An 18,002-nucleotide genomic window follows, 5' to 3' on the forward strand; every position below is an offset into this window, starting at 1 on the left:
AACCAATTAGAAAGATTAAAGGCAGTTAAAATATTATTTAGCTCTTATTAAATCACTATCTAAAATTAGTGACTTAATATTCATTTATGATACATGCATATTAATTCAATTTATCTTGTGCAAATGTTGCATTCCTCCTAAAAGGCCGTAAACCCTAATTATATCTCGGCTCTCCAGAGCGGATGCGTTTCCAGCCTTAAACCCCATGATGCTTTGCAATGTAAATTCGCCATGATTAAATTAGGGAGCCATGGCATAAAAATGCAAACGTGCCTTGAGGGAACTGAATAGAAGCGCTGCAAATTTTTAGAAACAAAAAAAAAAGCTGCTGGAAGATGCACGGCACCTTCTCAGAGTTGTCTGTTTAACTCAAATTAACATGCTGCTTAAAGAAATAAAACAGCAGTTGCAGAGAAATGATCTGTGTTAGGAATGTTCGATGAATCCCAGTGAATGTGAAACTGCATCTGTCTCTATGGCTGCTTGGCACAAGCAAATTCACTTAGCTATTACCCCTGAGGAGCAATAAAGGTTACATTCTCTCTGCAGATTCAACGTAGCATTAGAATCCACTAATAACTGCTCACATCAAAGCCTGGAAAATGTCAGTTTGTATATATTATTCATATGAGGTGTGTTCGTGAAGAATTAGCAGCAGAGATATTAAGACTAAACATGTTACATCTTTAATGAGTCGGGCGACTGCAGAATGACTTCACCCATCACAGTATAATCGCAATCTTGTCGTTGAGGTTGCAACATATCCATCTGAAAAGTTTACCTCAATGTTTTTGTTGAAATTATATTATGTGAGCAAAGTGAAAAGAAAAAGTCTTACTTGTAAGGGATGTGCTTGCTGCCATTGACCAAGGCCAATATGACGTTCCCCAGGGCGGACAGAGAAAGGCAGAGCCCTGTAGTGCTGTCACGGATCTTGCTCAAAACCTTCACACAGCTGCCCAGGTCGATGAGGTGCAGTCGGCTCCTGCCTCCCGACACTAAGCAAAGGAGCCACACAGTCAGATTCCCTTAACATTTCAACTCTAATAGGAGTTTCTAATATGTTCTTCGTTCATCTTTCTCTCAACTAAGATATGATATATTTCATAACATTCTACTTTAGGCCTGTAGGCCAATGTTCAGACACCATAGTGGCAGTTTTAAGTGACTCAATTGAAGTAATTAATGTGTTACACAAAAATGACCACGATTTATTTTTAAAATAAATTAATACTTTTAATAAGCAAGGATCCATTAGATTAATTAAAAGTGACAGTAAAAAAAGATTTATAATGTAACAAGATCTCTATTTGAAATAAATGCTGTTCTTTTGAAATTTCTATTCATCAAACTGTTTTCAACATTAATAATAAGAAGAAATGTTTGGAATTATTTCTGATCATGTCACACTGAAGACTACTGAATGATGCTAAAAAAATAAAAAAGCTTTGCCATCACAGGAATGAAGTACATTTTGAAATACATCAACAGAGAAAACAGTTATTTAAAATCAATAATATTATTTTAAAGTAATAATATTTCACATTATTAACATTTTTAAACATTTATATAGACACTCAAAGTAAGAAAATATCAAGCTTAGAAAGAAATTGGAAAAGCAACAGACTGTACAGAAACTTTAAATATAAAGAGCAATATAAGTTAAAAAACCTAATAATGACCATCTAATTTGATAATGAATTGTTATTGGAACCTGTTGGTAGACTAATAAAGATGAATGGAACTTATGAAAACTGAGGATAATGATCCTATATTTTAAATGGCAACATTATATGTGTTTCTATTATGTACGTTAATCTTCGCCAAGGAGACATCTAGAGTGGATTGCATGACTCTGCTTACACTAGCTTCATTATACACAGTTTTGGAGGCAATTCAAGTTCCTCAAATGCCCGAAAAGCCCAACACATCTGGTTTTACTTTCTGTTCACTCTTGGAAAGAGGCAGGACTCGCTTGTGCCCGACAGAACATTTTTCGTGATAAGAGATATTAGCACTGTTCTCCAGAAATAGCAAGCTTTAGCATGACAGCTTTTAGATCAGATCTTACATCTCACATTAACAATGGCACTTTTTTTTCTGTTATCGCACCCCTCTCTAAAATTATCAGCAACACACTATTTATAAACCATGCTGGCAACATTTGGGAGTATAATGAGAAAGTTTGAAATCAACCGTGGAATAGAGCAGATACTGCTGATAAGTCTTGAATCCATCATAAAAGTATCTTAACTAGCTTAACTGGCAATAGCCCAAATTGTACAAACCTAAAAAAAAAAAGATAACAGATGAAAAAACAGTTGAGGACCCTTGCTGAGTCTCTACCGAAACTATCCAGCCTATACTCACTTCCACCCTTGCCGGTCTTTTCCATTCGATACTGGTAGATGTGTAGGGTGAAGAGCATGTGAGAGTTCCGGTGCTCCTCTTCATCACACTCTGGCTTACTGCTGTGTCGCGAAGCAATGGCAGCGTCCAAGAAGAAAGCGGCCTTCTCAGCCGTTGGAGCGCGCAATTCACTCTGGTTCTGTAACTGTGTAAAAACGCAAAGGATGCAAATGTGAATTTTATTGCACAGTTTTGGCTGAGAAACAGTACACTGTTAAATCCAACAGTTGCTCTTACTAAGACTTTTTAGCTAACTTTACTTAATGTCCAATCATGTTGAACTTACATAAACAATTTAGTAATCTGAACTATTTGCATGCCTAACGCATTGGTTACTCAGAAAACCCAAGCAAACATTACTTGACTGGGTACACTTCCTCAGATCACGGATAAAATTAAGTTGACACAACTTGAGTGGTTTAAGTAAGGACAACTTGATGCAATTAAGCTTACTTAATTGAGTGTTAAGTGCATTCAATGCTAGTGCATTCAATTGGATGCAACTACTAAAAATGCATTCACTTTACCTGAAAAAAACATGGAAACCGATTGCACTTTTTTAAGTCGCCATAAATGAAAATGACCGATTAAAACTATGTTGAGAATAATAGTATTTAAAGGAAGTGTAAGATTGTGGCCAAAACTGGTACAGCAATCACTATCCCCTCTCCCCCTCCCCCTGACTCGAGGTTGCCAGATAGGCTGCAGGATCCAGCAGGAACGTTTGTAGCTGCAGCTGTGGTAACTAGAGCAGATCTAGGCAACCCGGATGCAGAAACACTACTGACTTTGTGATTGGTAGATAGGTGGAGGCTGGAGCTTATGGGCCAAAACACAACATGACAACATCAACATCAGTTGAGGGCAGCAATAACAACTTTTAAATGACAATATTCTGGCCGGACTACTGTTGTCAGTGATATAAGTATTTGAAATGAACATGATTTCTTAATGTCTAGTGACATATCAGGGCTATTTTATGATTCATTGAAATATATTTCTTACATACAGTTCCTTTAAGAAGTTTGAAGAACATAATAAAACACTGTTAGTTAAATGGAACTACTCAGGTAATCTTACTATTCAATCTCAAGAAAGATTAGTTAATAATCTAGAGTATGTTAAATAGAATTGGCATTAAACCAACTTGGTATGTATTACTTAATTCACTTGGAAGGTGTTAGCTTTCTTCAATTTCAGCTTAATAATACATTAACTTCAGTTTTCCCTTTAAGCTTCGGTTTCCAAACTCTTTTTAAGTAAATTGAACTTGTTAGAATTTGCAGTGTTCTGACTTTGTACTCCAAACATTATTATTGGCATCAGTAGCTAAATTGTTTGGTTTGTCAGAATAGTAATCAGAACCTCAAAACAGTAATAGCACGACACCCTCTTCAGGGTTCGGTTGTCTCTGCCCATCAAGCACAGTAGGGAATGCCATGATATTGTAGCTCAATCAATCACTGATCCACCCCTGTGCTTCACTGTTTGGTCTCTTTGGGGCTTCTCCACACAAGTAACTCCAACGGATGTGGGGAAGACAGTGGACTCATCAGAGAACAATACATGTTTCACACTGTCCACAGCCCACAGTTACTCCTGTTGGATGTTGTTCGTCCTACACCAACATTGCCCTGGCTCTCGATACATCATAAAAGCTTTCTGTCCTGGTCAAGTGAGATAGGCACCAACAAATTTTGAACTCTGATACATTATATTGTGTTTCAGTTTCATTGGCTCTGGGTACCCTGCTTTTCCAAGAAACCAACATCCATCAAAAAATCTGTCAAACACTATTAACAGTAGTAGAGAAAATAAAGTATTGAGACACTGTCAGCTCAGTTATGCCTTAATATCTAAGCAAAAAAATATCTTCTGTTTGTTTTTGGGCAATAAAGTATTTCCATGTCAGCACAGCCTTGGGTATCACGTCTGAAGCCTGCTCTGTGTGATAAGGCTGACTGTCATAATAACTGGAGAAGTCAGGCCATTGCAATCCATTGCTGTGAGGTATCAGTCCAAAATGAGATTAGCGCAGATGTCTGAGGATTACAGAGACAGGGGTTGTCTCTGCTCCACTAATCCTCTCATCATGTATTAGCATTTCACACAACAACGGTATCTTCATTGGTAGTTGATTGTCATGCTTGTTTCGTTTCTTTTTAAACACCGTGATCTGGGGGTGTTCCCAGAAAACAGGCAAAAAGTGTGTTAAAGATTATATTGTTAAAGATTTTTTTTTATTTCAAATCTGTGACCATCTTAGAGTGAATACGCAATGAAAAGAAAAGCATGCATCTTTGGCATCATGTCAAAGGATCTTAAAGCCGAGGTGTGTATAATGCTAACAAAGAGAATAGCAAAATAGACAGTTGTTATCGTGAAATAAAACTATTAAAAATACTTTCTGGTAATTGAAATAAAGCTGAAATAAAATATAAATATCAGAAACCAATAGCTGTGCATTAAATGATTTTAATGCACAACGTGGCGGCAAAGAACCACCCGACAAAATGCGGGTTCATTCAAATGTTTAATGCACAGCTATTATGTCCTTGCTTATACCATAGTCATTTGCCAGAATTGACAACTTAAGATATTATTGATGTTTGCAGTGCAATATTTGGCCGTATTATCAGTTACAGCTAGTTAGATGTACAATTATGCACGCTTTGAATTACAGAGATAAACCAGCGATGTTACCCCCTCATTGCTGAGAAATATAATGTAGCAACTCAATAGCAAAGCCATTTTATTAATCAACTTCGCTGGGTAGTGATGATAAGTTTCTGTGCTCCTGATATGCGTGTGTGTGCTTCAATGGAACTGACTTGGAGCTACCTGTGCATTAAGCAGCGGTCACACTAGACTAGACACACAGACACATGACCATGATATGATGCCACACAAAAAGTACATTCAAAACTTGAAAGGGTTACTTTAGCGATTAGCATATGGCTTTCTATCAGTAGAAACCCTGGAGTATATTCAAATGATTGTGCTTCCCCCCCTCATATCCCCCTTTATTTTATTTCCCGCTTTATTTAAAAATTACTCCAATGACGCAAATATCTTCAATTTGCATCATCTGAGCAATTTTTGGCCAGAGGCTAAAGACTACAGCCAGCAGAGGGAGCTATTTCCACATGTTTTCAACCCGCGCATGGGGGATAGGAGATCGCACTCACAGCTCAGCTCACAGCTGCAGGCATTCATGTAAACGGAGCTATGCTGAGCAACGTAACTGTTTTAACTTCTCAAATTATTTTCTATGAAAGTAAAGCTTCCAAAGGCATGAACTGAAACGCGCCAGACTGAACACGCGCTGTGAATGTATATGCAGTGAGCGTGGACGTGTTTACCTCAGCTCTCATCACAAGAGCTCATTCACCTCATTCATGATGATGAATGTAATCGGACTCCTGCAGCGTTTGTGCTGTGACACTCGCGCGGCGACTCACTCATTATATTGAACAGACACGTTCAGTATTTAAATGTAGTGTCTGTTCTCCAACTCAGTCACAGTGATTCAGTAGCGGCGGCTTTGGGAATGGCCTCACAGGGCAGCGAAGCATTCTGGGAATTGTTGTCTTTCATCCCAATGAGACAAAAATACATTTTCTGTCTTTTCTCAGTCTAGAAAGCACCAAATTCTAAAATAATTTCACATTTCTATTACATTAATGACCCAGTGTAAATACAGATTCATCTTTCCAGTGCTGAAGTAGCCCTTTAAACTTATCTTTAATGCAAAAATATGTGTTATTTTATGTCAGCCAAGAGGCCACTGCACGACTTATCAAAGTTCTACACTGTAAAAAATTATTTAGAAAAAAAGTTACCTAGTTGCCTTAAAATTTTGAGTTCATTGAAATTAAAATTTTGAGTTAATACAATGAAATTTTTTTGAGATTCGAGAACCTTTATTAAAAGATTATTCAAAGATTTTGTAAGCATATTGGGTAATAATGTGTGTGTTTTATTTCTGATGATGCAGTGAAACATGCCAAATTGTGCTATTTTCATGATATATCACATTTTATATGTGGTTCAGATACAAAAATATTTTGAGTTTCTATTTATTAAACTAATTTCCTTCATTGTATCAACTAAAAATTTTAATTTCAATAAACTCAAAATTTTAAGGCAACCAGGTTACTTACTTTTTTAAGGTAAACCAACAAAAACCACCACAAATTTTTTACAGTGTACTGGTCACATGTTGAATTCGCAACATGTCAGGTCAATGTTCACCAAACAACTTTGGAACGCAGCGAAATGTGAAACTTTTCACATGAGCTTGCATTTCCAGTCTGATGAATTCGCATGCATATAAATGGAAGTCAATGGAAGGAGATGTGTAGTGTGTAGTGTAACCGCCACTTTAAGGGTTTTATTGTATACCTTCCAGCCAATCAGAATCCAGTATTCAGACAGATCATGGTATAAAGGGGCTAAACACCACTGCAAATTCATTTAGGTGTTGATAGTGTAGTTTTAGAAATAGATAATTCCCAGTCCGAGGACCTGAACAGCTCAGAGTACGTCACATGTTGTGATCAAATTTTGAAATTCATGGTGTGAACGCAGCAAAAAAATATAGCTATATAGAAATATTTCTTTTAAAAAACGAATAAAAAGGACAAAAGCACATAACAAAAAATGTAAATTAATAAAATAAAAAAAAAACAGAAACTATAACAAATACAAGCTAATTCGAAATATTTATAAATACTATATATAATACTAATATATAATCTCTGGCCCCAAAAGCACACATTGGTTAAGACAATGTTGTTCTTTCATAGTGCCATTACATTTAAATTTTATGGGCAATCATTTTAAAATGGAATAGAAATTTTAACATTGAAAAAAATGACACAGTTCACCTTTAATGTTACTTAATTTATTTCCATCATAATGAAATTTGAATCAAATGTATATTTGGACATCTATTTTTCAAAGTATTTCAGCATCAATCAGGGATTACATGAACAATATACTGTATAATTAAAAAGAATTTAACATTAATGATCAAAATGACGCTTTTACCTGCATGCCGCAGATGGGGTCCTCGCAGAGGTAGACTCCTGGAGACTGGCCGTCCTGCAGACTGCCTGTCGCCACCTCTGACAACAGATCTTTCAGGTTCTCGTCTTTTCCCCAGACCTCCACAGCCGACACTCGTACGGAGAAACGTGCACCTGTCTTTTCCTTGCACTCGTTGATCAATTTGAATAGCCAGGAGATGGCACAAGGGATGATCCCGAAACTCTGCATGGAATCGTCCTTGCCAATCATAGTATAGGATTTGCCTGCAACAAGACCAAGAATCAAGTTGACGATGGATCGCTTCGAATACAATCACATTTCTTGCATTATGAATGATTGCCAAGCGGAGAGTGGAATGGTACAGTAGAAATAGGTCAGGTGCTAAAAGCCTAGCCAGGGTGTCTGTTTGGCCTCAAGAGCATTACACCAATACGTGTGGTCTATTTCACACTTTCTAATATGATATTTAGCTTCCAGACCAGCACTCTGGCATAAACCACAGTGACAGATGTCACATACACACTACACAAACACATTCCAAAACAATTAAAAACCCATTACAGATGGAAAATTGACAAGAATAATGTAATCGCGCTTATAAATACAGCCTGAAAATGTACCGTGCCAAATCACAAGAATGTTTTGTCTGCCTTAAATGGATTCTTATTTCTAGAAAAGCCTTTTGTTTGACAGTACGCTGACATTTGCCATATGTCGTAGTGTGGTTGAGTAAGCCCATACGCCATCGGGGCAGCACTGGGCATTAAAAGCAGGTTCACCCGCAGGACCAGAACCGGAACAACAGCCTGTTGATTGGCAGCCTCCCTGGATTCATTTCTGGACATTGCCCTCCACACAGTCATATGCATAAATACCCCTGCTGTTGACATGAAAGGGGCCACTAAACAAAGCCATATGTCACAGCACACATTCAGACCAGATTTAACTTCAAAAGGCGGATTCTTCTAGTTAGGGTGGGTAAGGGAGTGAGAAAAAGAAACAGAAACAGAGATGCTACAGTGTCTGCTGAAATAGGCTAATTTGCACGGTTCACAGTGATTCAAACAGTTCATAAATACAAGCCAATCCTGCAATGGTACAGATGCAGCAGATTATAGATTTATTCATTATTTAATATGACGCACAGGGGGCAGATTTGTCATACTTTCCGATTTTTTTAATTTATTTTTTAAAGATAATTTTAATAAGAAACACTTGGTAATATTAAAGGCGGTGTTATACTGTTGTAGAAGGAGCTTAATATATTTTATATGCTGTTAAATGAGAGCTGCTAATGGCAAAAACTTTTTTTTATCAATATTTAAAACGAGTTTATCAATATTATGTTGTTATTATAGTTTATTAATGTTTTTTTCATTTAAGTATTGCTGACACCATTATCAAAAAGATCCCTGTTAAAAATGCTGCATCATCCACGCCAGACCAGTAGCTGGCGATGCCACTTTGAAAGAAAAACTACGTCCCTATTATCTAGCTATCACTAGCCTGACAAGCCAGACTCACATCAAGATGTTTGGTCTGGAATCTCACCATAGACAGGGCTCAATCTGAGGGGCGGGATAAACGTCTTTCAAACTCCCTCTGCACGTGATAGGATAGCGCTACACCAACGAGAGCAACGAAGGTGAAACAGAGCTTGTTGATAGACTAAACATTCGCCGTATCCGGTCAGCATAACTCCGAACACATCTTCCCTTTTTAAGAATGACTTCAGTGCCGCTCTTTGTTCTTTTCTTTTCTTGGAGCTTAACTCCAAGTCTTCCAGAGTCGCGGTCAAAGCTGATTCGAAAGACCGCCGTTCGCCAGTTTCTGTGTTTACTTGAAGCACGCAAACGCAACTCGGCCGTTGTCATTATGGCCCCGCCCACCGACTCTATACATGATGTGATTGGCCCGGCAAGAGTTAGGCGAATACAGCTCAGAAGGGTATTGAGAGTTGCTAGACGACACTCGCGGGCAGATTAAATTTGCTGCCGCTAGGGTGCGTCTAGATTTCTAGGCTAGGCTATCACCAGACCAAGCTCAATTTAAGATTGAACATTAGTCTGCGGAGTCTGCTGTGTATTTTCTACTGCACAAGAGGCGTGATCAACGGGGATGGTTCAAATGACTCTGTACATTGTAGAAAATGTCTTTAAATAATTTAAAAAAACACATGATTTCAATTACATTTATTTATAATTGATGTACTTTATTTTTATTTTTATTTGTTTTAATACAATTTATATTTGTATTGCTTTATTTTATGTTCTGATTGTAGCATATCAAACCTGCTATGTCAAAAATGGTCTTTCACATAAATTAAAGTCACTGGGCTTTTACTTCCAGGCGGAAAATAAGATGGATGCTCTGTAGCAGGTGAACTGAGAGTCAGTAATTCAATCAGACTGGATAGAGGTTCAATTACTAGAGCATTGCTCTTAAAAATTTTACACACACAAATCCATTATGGGCTTCAACGTGTCTTTCAATTCTATGGATTCTGACTTATTGCAATAAAGCATAAATAAGCCTTTGGGCTGATCAAGCAGTTTCAGGAGATAAAGCTTCATTCCAGAACACTGCTAGAGTATTTTAATATTCACCATATTGCATACTCACAACCGGCATGACATAAAGGATCTAGAGGTCATGGTGTATTATGCATGATTATTAATTCACTCTCTGGTTGATTTGAAGGTTAAAAACAAAAACAAATCTGCATGTTCAAGCCAGATAAATCTTTAAAGATTGTATCTTAGGTATTCATGCACTAAAGCACCAGTGGTGACCAGGGGGTCTCCATCATTCAAGTTCTCCACAATTCTTTTGTTTCTTATTTTATATAGCCACACTGTAAAGCCAAATGTCCAAGGTGATTACTTTCAACGCACTAACAGGCCAGTGTCTGGGTTATTACAGCTAGTTAATTAGCTTTGGGCAGCTGACCAATGAAATCACTGCGGAATGCTTTTCCAATGATGTATGAGCCAGTCTTTGGTTTTCGAGTAAAGGTTAATGGAAACGAGGAATCTGAGGAATTACACGCTGTCATCAAATCACTGACCACCAACCACAGTAGCATTTTCCCATTGTTTTCCAAGCAAACGGCTGGTTAAATTTTACACTAATCTTCCAGGAACAACAATGGACAATGACAGCAAAACAGGGTGAGATCATCTTGCAGTCTGCCATGCGTGCTATGAAACTAATTCCATCTAATTTACAGGATGTAAGCGGTCGAGGTGTTGGGAACGCTGGGGGGTGGTTATTTGCTGAACATAAAACACATATGAGAGATGGAGATGAAAACATTACAGAATGTATTAAGGCACTGACATTAATTATAAAGACAAGAAAGGTGTCTGTCTAAAAAGGCACTTACAAGATATTAGAAAGGGGCAATGGAAGCACTTTGTGATGGGTTCATATATTAGAGAAATATATTTTTTACCTAGCTTGGAGTGTCCAAAGCAAAATACACAGCCATCTGCTCCATTGACCACAGACTGGATGACTTCAGCCACAGTTCCAGCACAAACCTCTGCCTGCCAGGAAACAGTCAACAGCCAATCAAATTCATGCTCCACAAAAATAACTGAAATTGCATGATTAAGGTATTTTTTATTTTATTTGTTTTCAATTTAAAAAGTCTGAAACTGTTTAAGACAAATTTACTTGAGAAGCAGTAAGATATTATGTTGTTTTCAGAGAATGTACAGTATATTTGATAAAAACTGTATTATGTCCACTTAAAATGTATTTTTGGGTAAAATGTATTTGTAAAAAAAACTCAATTAAACTAAAACTCAATTAGGATAAAAGTGTGTTAATAAACAAATGTTACTATAAACAAAAATATGTTTTAAGGATTTTTGTAAATAAGACAAAAAACACATTTAAAATTAAAGCGTGTTTGGTAATAGAGATCTTCTAGATAGCAACAATGACATGTGTATGTCAAAGATCTTATAAGTTCAAAATCCCAGGAAAGGTGGCATATAAGCAACTGCTATTTTGCCTTTAAACTTAACCATTGTGAGGCAGACTCTTAAAAATAAAGGATCTAAAAGGATGTTTTTGCAGCATTTACAATAAAGTGCCTTTTGTGCAATGAAAAGTGCAACAGGGTACAACAGTTGGGTTACGGAAGTAAAACGCCATTCATTTTCTTCGTATGCCAATTGATTTTGAAGCTTCAAAATCAGAATAAGCTTCAAACCTTTATCGACAGGCCTACTGTAAGCTATGAGGTTGCTAATCTGTGGTATTTCCTTCTGTTGAAGCCTTCAACCCGCTTTATTTCAGCTTATTTTTAAAATAATTGCATTTAACAGAAGAATTCCTATAGTGAACAACTACATTATTCATGTTGCTGATGCATGATACAGATAATCACACCGTAAGCCAATCAGTAAGCCGGAAAAAGCAGCACGCGCCAAAATAACTCTGAATAATAACTGAAAATGATGAAATAATTGTTTATATTTCTCTGTCGTTTTTAATTAAATTATGCTGTTTGCAATACTTCATGGGATTGTTATTCTTTCACTCACTAAAGCCATTTGTTACTAATGATCGTTGTGATTCACTTCATCGCTGACTGGTTTGGTTCATGGCTTAAAGCTCTTTATGAAGACTGTTTTAAAACCCTATGGGAAAAATGAATGGAAAAACAATACTTCCTGAACCAGAAAAAGGGGATGGGAACTGTTGAACTCTATAAAGAACTTTTATTTTTAAGACAGGTTGCTCCAGAGGGATTTCCCTGTATTAAGGACATACCTGTACTGTTGCTTTATAAAAGGAAGCACTTATTTCGCAATTCTGCCACTAGTGGCTGAAATTACACTCTGCATGTTGAATGGTTAGCACAAACTTTAAAACTAGTGCCTATTCCTCACCTGAGAGGCATCGTGGGAGAAGGCTGCATCGAATGCGAACATCTTTGGAGGAGCCTGGTTGGAACTGCCGCGTTTCTGAGTTTGATTCTGCTGAGAATTAGCTGCTGGGTCCATGATGGTCACTTGCTTCTTACGAGAATCGACCTTCAGGAAAGAGCTGGACTCTGCTGTGCTGGCGGGCGATGAAGGACAGACGCGTACCATCACTTTAACCTGCACAGAAATACAACAGCATCTGCTCAGTAATGCATATCAAATTGTCATGTTTCAAAGCAGCAACCTATCTGTGAATAACAACACCACCATTGTTTTTATGAGAACAAAACATCCTGCTTGAGGGAAAACACGCTTTTTAAGTAGGTTTACAGATCTGTTAAAGGTTGACAGATTTAGGAAAGTTCGCATACTCTTTCCGAACATTTTTCCTATAAGAGCACTTGCTTTTTCAAGTGGTTTTGAACGACTTTTTGTGACTATAAAACCTCAAACTTGAACATGTTTACCATTACTCATGTTTTTGACAGAAGTGCATGCAGTGTGATATTTAGAGAGTTATTCATAGCTCTTTAATATTTCACAGTCAAATGTGTGGAGACAGCAGGCAAACTCAATAATCTCAATAATGCCACGAAATGCAGTGGCAAGATTAAGGAAAATGTATGCCAAGTAACTTCTGCTGAAGTTTCATTTTGGAAACTTAGAAGTTACTTAGAAGAACTTATAGAGATTGAATATGAATCCAATGAGAGTGTGCACAGTCTACAAAAAAAATGTTGTATAGTCCAGTGAAATTTTTCAAATCCTTACGCTTGCCCATGTTTTCTGCTTCTAACACATCATGCCTGATTGGTGTACATCGTTTCCTTTTAGGCTAAAAACTTCATTATGAAATACCTTCAAATAACTGGACTATACATATTTGCTATGCTAAACAAACAGCTGACCTACTGAATGCACCATCCTGTTTATAAAAGCCCCCAAAAAGGACACACTCCCTGGTTCTCTATAAACTGCGGCTAATACACTTTCTTTCTGAGCCCTTGCTTGTTATAGCATTGTGGTCATAGAGCAGCCCAGTTATAACATCTGTCATGCTGTGAAATGTAATTATTGAAGATATTAAGCATTCAAGATTAAATTTCAAGTTAAGCACATATTCAAACAACAGACTTTTCTGACCCTAGAACAGTACAGCAGAGTTCCCTTTGTCTTCTCAATGCAAAGCCGAATTCAAAGCGACAGACATAATTAGCGTAGAAATCCAATCTCGACGCCATATGGATTAGCAACTATAATACCATCATCACTACATTGATAGACATTTTGATAACAAGAGAAAATTGCTTCTCTAGAGTATCAGAGTCATTCAGCATTGATTTGTTCTTAGGCATTGTACTTATTGGTTCGTCTTTAAATGATTGTTTGGGTGCATTATAAGACAATAAAAACCAGCATCTCTCAAGGCCTATTTTTCTAATATAAGGATCAATAATAGATTTGAGAGCCATCATAAAAACTTATTTAGAGGAGATTTCCCTGTAGCTGCTTCTGGAAAGGAGAAATAATCATTAGTTCAAGTGGATTCCATCGAGATCAATACGTTAAATGACAATTTCAATCCTTAAATCAGAACATAAGCTAAAATTACTCTATAGCTGTTGCACTTTCTTTTCCTTACTGAAAAGAATATTTCAGTTTACATTTAGTTTGTATTTTACATTATTTAAAACCTCATAGATGATGTGTATGAGTTGATTTTGTATAGAAATGATATTAATAATAATAATGATACACAAAATAATGTATAATTAGATGATTATAATTTGAGTTTTTCATGCAACACAATAACTACTTCTAAATATGCCTTTTTAAGGAAACAGCAAAAAATGCAGAATATACGTTTATGTCAGAGCTGTTATTAATGTGCAATTATCAATGAGAGTCATTTAAATATAAACTATTTCATTTAAACATCCTGAAATGATATAACTGAAATAAGATAGATTTTTACATCCAATAATAAAATACAACTGAAAAAAATATTAAATTCAGTAATAAAATCTGACTTTTGATTGTAGGGCCACCGTTTAGGAGCCACGACCACAGAAATCACCACGATTGGTCATCTTTCATCTGGGAAAAAAAGTTGTAGAATGTGTACCGGGCATAAAGGAGACACATGAGATTGCTAGGTTGATCATTTCTCAAGAAAAAAATCAAGGAAAAAGTAAAAACTGTACATCTTTTTGCCTTTCCTGGGAACAGACTTCCAAGAATGTCATTACGGTGTGTTAAATATTTCATCTTGGTGTTATTTAATAGCAAAAAGAACCCTGCCTACAGTTTTTGCATATTCCACCTGAATTATGCATGAGGTGATTTGTTGAGAACACATCACACACAACCCTTCTCTACTAACCTGCTGAATATATGTGCACAAATCAGGACAGCTCTTTTTGTAGTCTGGGAAAAAAAGGAATGCTGCTGACCTTTGACGCTGTAATGATACTGTCATTTCATACATTGGCGCCTACATTGGCCCAATCCACTAGAGATGTGGCAGCATTTCTAGCAATGGTACATCAGGAGCTATAGATACAGTACGACTTATCTCTACAAGTTTACTTTTGAGGTAAAGCTCCCCTCTGAGCCACGGTGATAAGTCTCAACCGATAGCTTCAAACCGCCTCAGATCTAATAACGCGCTGGCAGACAGAATTGAATGAAACCCTATTCTACACCCACAGTCCTTGCACTACAAAGAGTCTTGTCATTTTCTGTTCCGTATAACCAATCCTTCCAGGTTTGTTTAGTCACGTCCAGCATCTCTAAGCCCATTACCACAAATAGAATTTCTTCTGTTTGGTGATTTGCAACCCATTGCATGCATTGAGCCTCTGGTTTTCAGAAGCAGGGATAAGATCACGGCAGGGGGGCTCATTAGCCAGCATATGCGGCAGGATGTCGGCGGAGGAGGTCTCTCTATGAGCTCTCACGGCTTTTGTGTGTGAGATCAGTTTGGATAGAGCAGCACGACTAATTAAAGGAGATGCTCTCTTCTGGGTTGTTAAAGGTCTTTAAGAACACTGGAACAGGAGCCAAACCCACATACTTACTCAGTTGTGCCCACATAGCTACTAGATCAATGCATTAAAACATTTAGGGCCTTATTTTAACAATCTGAGTGCATGGCGCAGTTACACTAAGGGCATGTCCGAAATCCACTTTAGCTAGTTTACCAACCCAAAAAGGGGTCGGCTGCACTTAAAAAATACATTAAAAAAATACTGCATTATTGACTTTAGAGCAGATTTTTATTGGGCAATGGCACAGTCATTTCAGTGACTGAACACAACTCATTTTCAGACCAGCACGCCCATGGGCGAACAGATGAGCGCGAGTGCATATAGCGATTGCTATTTAAACAACGTGGCGCTGGACTGAAACTAGCAAAAAACATGAGTCACGTCTGGCATCGCATTGCACCGGGTGTACGTTAGGGCTCTTAGATTCACATTTATTTAGTATTTTGCAGTTTATAATATGTCTAAAACCTCATAGATTTTGTGTATAATAGTTTCTTTTGTATATTAGAAAAGTACAATAGTTATTTTGCATTGCACAAATTCATTCATGTAAATTCATTCAGACCTCATTTTATGGATCCCTAAATAATATACAATGACCCAAAAGTATTTAGAAATTGCATTACATAAAAAATATATACTATAGGCAAACAAATAATGCAAGTGCTTTTCTCAAATCTAACTTAATTTCTATTGACAATTTGTCTGGCTATCACCAGACCAAGCTCAATTTAGGATTGGTCTGCAGAGTCTGCTCCGGAGTCTGCTCTGGGGTGGCAGTGGCTCAGTGGTTCATGGTTGTCTATAAACCGAAAGGTTGGTGGTTCAATGCCCGGTTCCACCTGACCAAGTGTCGAGGTGTCCTTGAGCAAGACACCTAACCCCAGCTGCTCCCCACGAGCTGGATGGTGCCTTACATGGCTGACATCGCCGTCGGTGTATGAATGGGTGAATGTGAGGCAATATGTAAAGCATTTTGGATGGCCACAGGTCTGTTAAAAGCGCTATATAAATGCAGTCCATTTGCCATATTTTCTACTGCACAAGAGGCGTGATCAACGAGCATTATTCAAATGACTCTGTTCGCAAACGGATAGTCCTTCAACCAATCAGACCACAAGAGGCGTGATCAACAGGCAACGGCCCATCGTCCGTCATCGTGTTAAACCCGCCAATAGCGTGCCAGGTGGATAAGCCAGTCTGTGATTGGTTCCTCCAAAAGTGTAACAGAAGCAGTAGAAATGAATGCACAGGATTCCAGACAGAGTTGCGAGGTGAAATCTAATCGCCGGCAGATAAGGCTGGATTTACCCCGTCTTATGGACAATGCTATTACCTTTAAGTTGATGATCCCAAGGTAATTTTAGTGCATATGTGAAGTTGTTTTTGCTTGAAAAAATATTTTGCCCGATTCTTTAAGTAGATAAAAAGTCTGTATTGGATATGATGAAACTATAAATACCGAAACCAGGGCAAAAAACACCTTTCTAATTGTCCTCACAGGACTGTGCACATGCATAAACAAACACACATGAGGAAAGTTTAGTCTGAATCACAAACAAATGATTCTTATGAGGCAGTTCTTTTTAGTGAACCAAAAATATTATGTACAACCAATCTAGTCTTATTAATGAACAAATTGTGACCTTTTTTTTCCTTTTCAGAAACATACAGCACAATCAGAGTAGTCTGACTCACGCACAACAGATTCTTATGAGTCAGATATTTTTATTGAATCATTGAATCAGTCTGATGAATGAATCCTTGAACTGAATCAGTCAGAGCTGTTAATGGGTGCTTCTCAAATGAAAGCCTGCATCCTAGTAAGCCCAGTCCTTCTGAGCCTTGTAGGCTAGAGTTGCTTATTATATTTATTTTGTTTCTACATATGCTATGCTTTATTCCCTGATATTTACAGGAGAGGATTAAAAAGACGTCACAATGAAATGTCATTTGAACACCTTTCGTTTCAACGATTGATTGGATTTATATCGTGGCATTTGAAGTATGGATCTGTCTAGCCACTTATGTGTGCATGTAGCCGTACAGAAAAAGCAAGTTTCATATTTTAAAGTGGGCTGAGATCTCCTCTTGGATAGTATCAATAAGCCCGAAGTTGATATGTCCAGAGATAGATAACAGAAGTCTTTATATCACTCTTTAATCTGATGTCTTCCAGTCAGGGTCTACAAAGCTTAATTAAAAGACATTTCTACTTGCAGTGTAAAATGATGTGTTAAATTATTACAGGCATATCGGGATGAATATTTCAGACTAATGAATCCTTGATGCCCGAATGGTGTTTTCTTTAACTTTTTAGAAAAGTGCTGTTAAAAATTGATTTTAATTTCAGATACACTATAGCTAGATGATTGATGAATCTTCCAAACTCGCAGGATTCCTATAAACAACCAGAAACGTTCTAGATGGAAGATGAAATGGAGAGGGTCTCACTGATGAAGAAACAATGATGAGAAGAGGGAGACTTACAATGGAGAGTTTTTGGTCTGTTCTATTTAATGGATACGCGTACAAATTTACTCAGGAGCTT

At 37.3% G+C, this 18,002-nt stretch overlaps 1 protein-coding gene across 3 annotated transcripts in view; it reads right to left on the reverse strand.

The window, feature by feature from the left end:
* kif26ba (kinesin family member 26Ba) overlaps positions 1 to 18,002 on the reverse strand; it is a 137,783-nt gene that overhangs the window by 12,582 nt on the left and 107,199 nt on the right. For all 3 annotated transcript variants that reach the window (XM_067455898.1, XM_067455897.1, XM_067455900.1), the window contains 5 exons: positions 12,366 to 12,578; positions 10,916 to 11,009; positions 7,462 to 7,724; positions 2,371 to 2,554; positions 839 to 998 (listed from right to left, as the gene is read on the reverse strand). In XM_067455898.1, coding sequence (XP_067311999.1) covers positions 839 to 998; positions 2,371 to 2,554; positions 7,462 to 7,724; positions 10,916 to 11,009; positions 12,366 to 12,578 — 914 coding nt within the window. The remainder of the gene's footprint in view (positions 1 to 838; positions 999 to 2,370; positions 2,555 to 7,461; positions 7,725 to 10,915; positions 11,010 to 12,365; positions 12,579 to 18,002) is intronic.

This window comes from Pseudorasbora parva, chromosome 10, assembly GCF_024679245.1.
Source record: "Pseudorasbora parva isolate DD20220531a chromosome 10, ASM2467924v1, whole genome shotgun sequence".
NCBI classification, from domain to species: domain Eukaryota; kingdom Metazoa; phylum Chordata; class Actinopteri; order Cypriniformes; family Gobionidae; genus Pseudorasbora; species Pseudorasbora parva.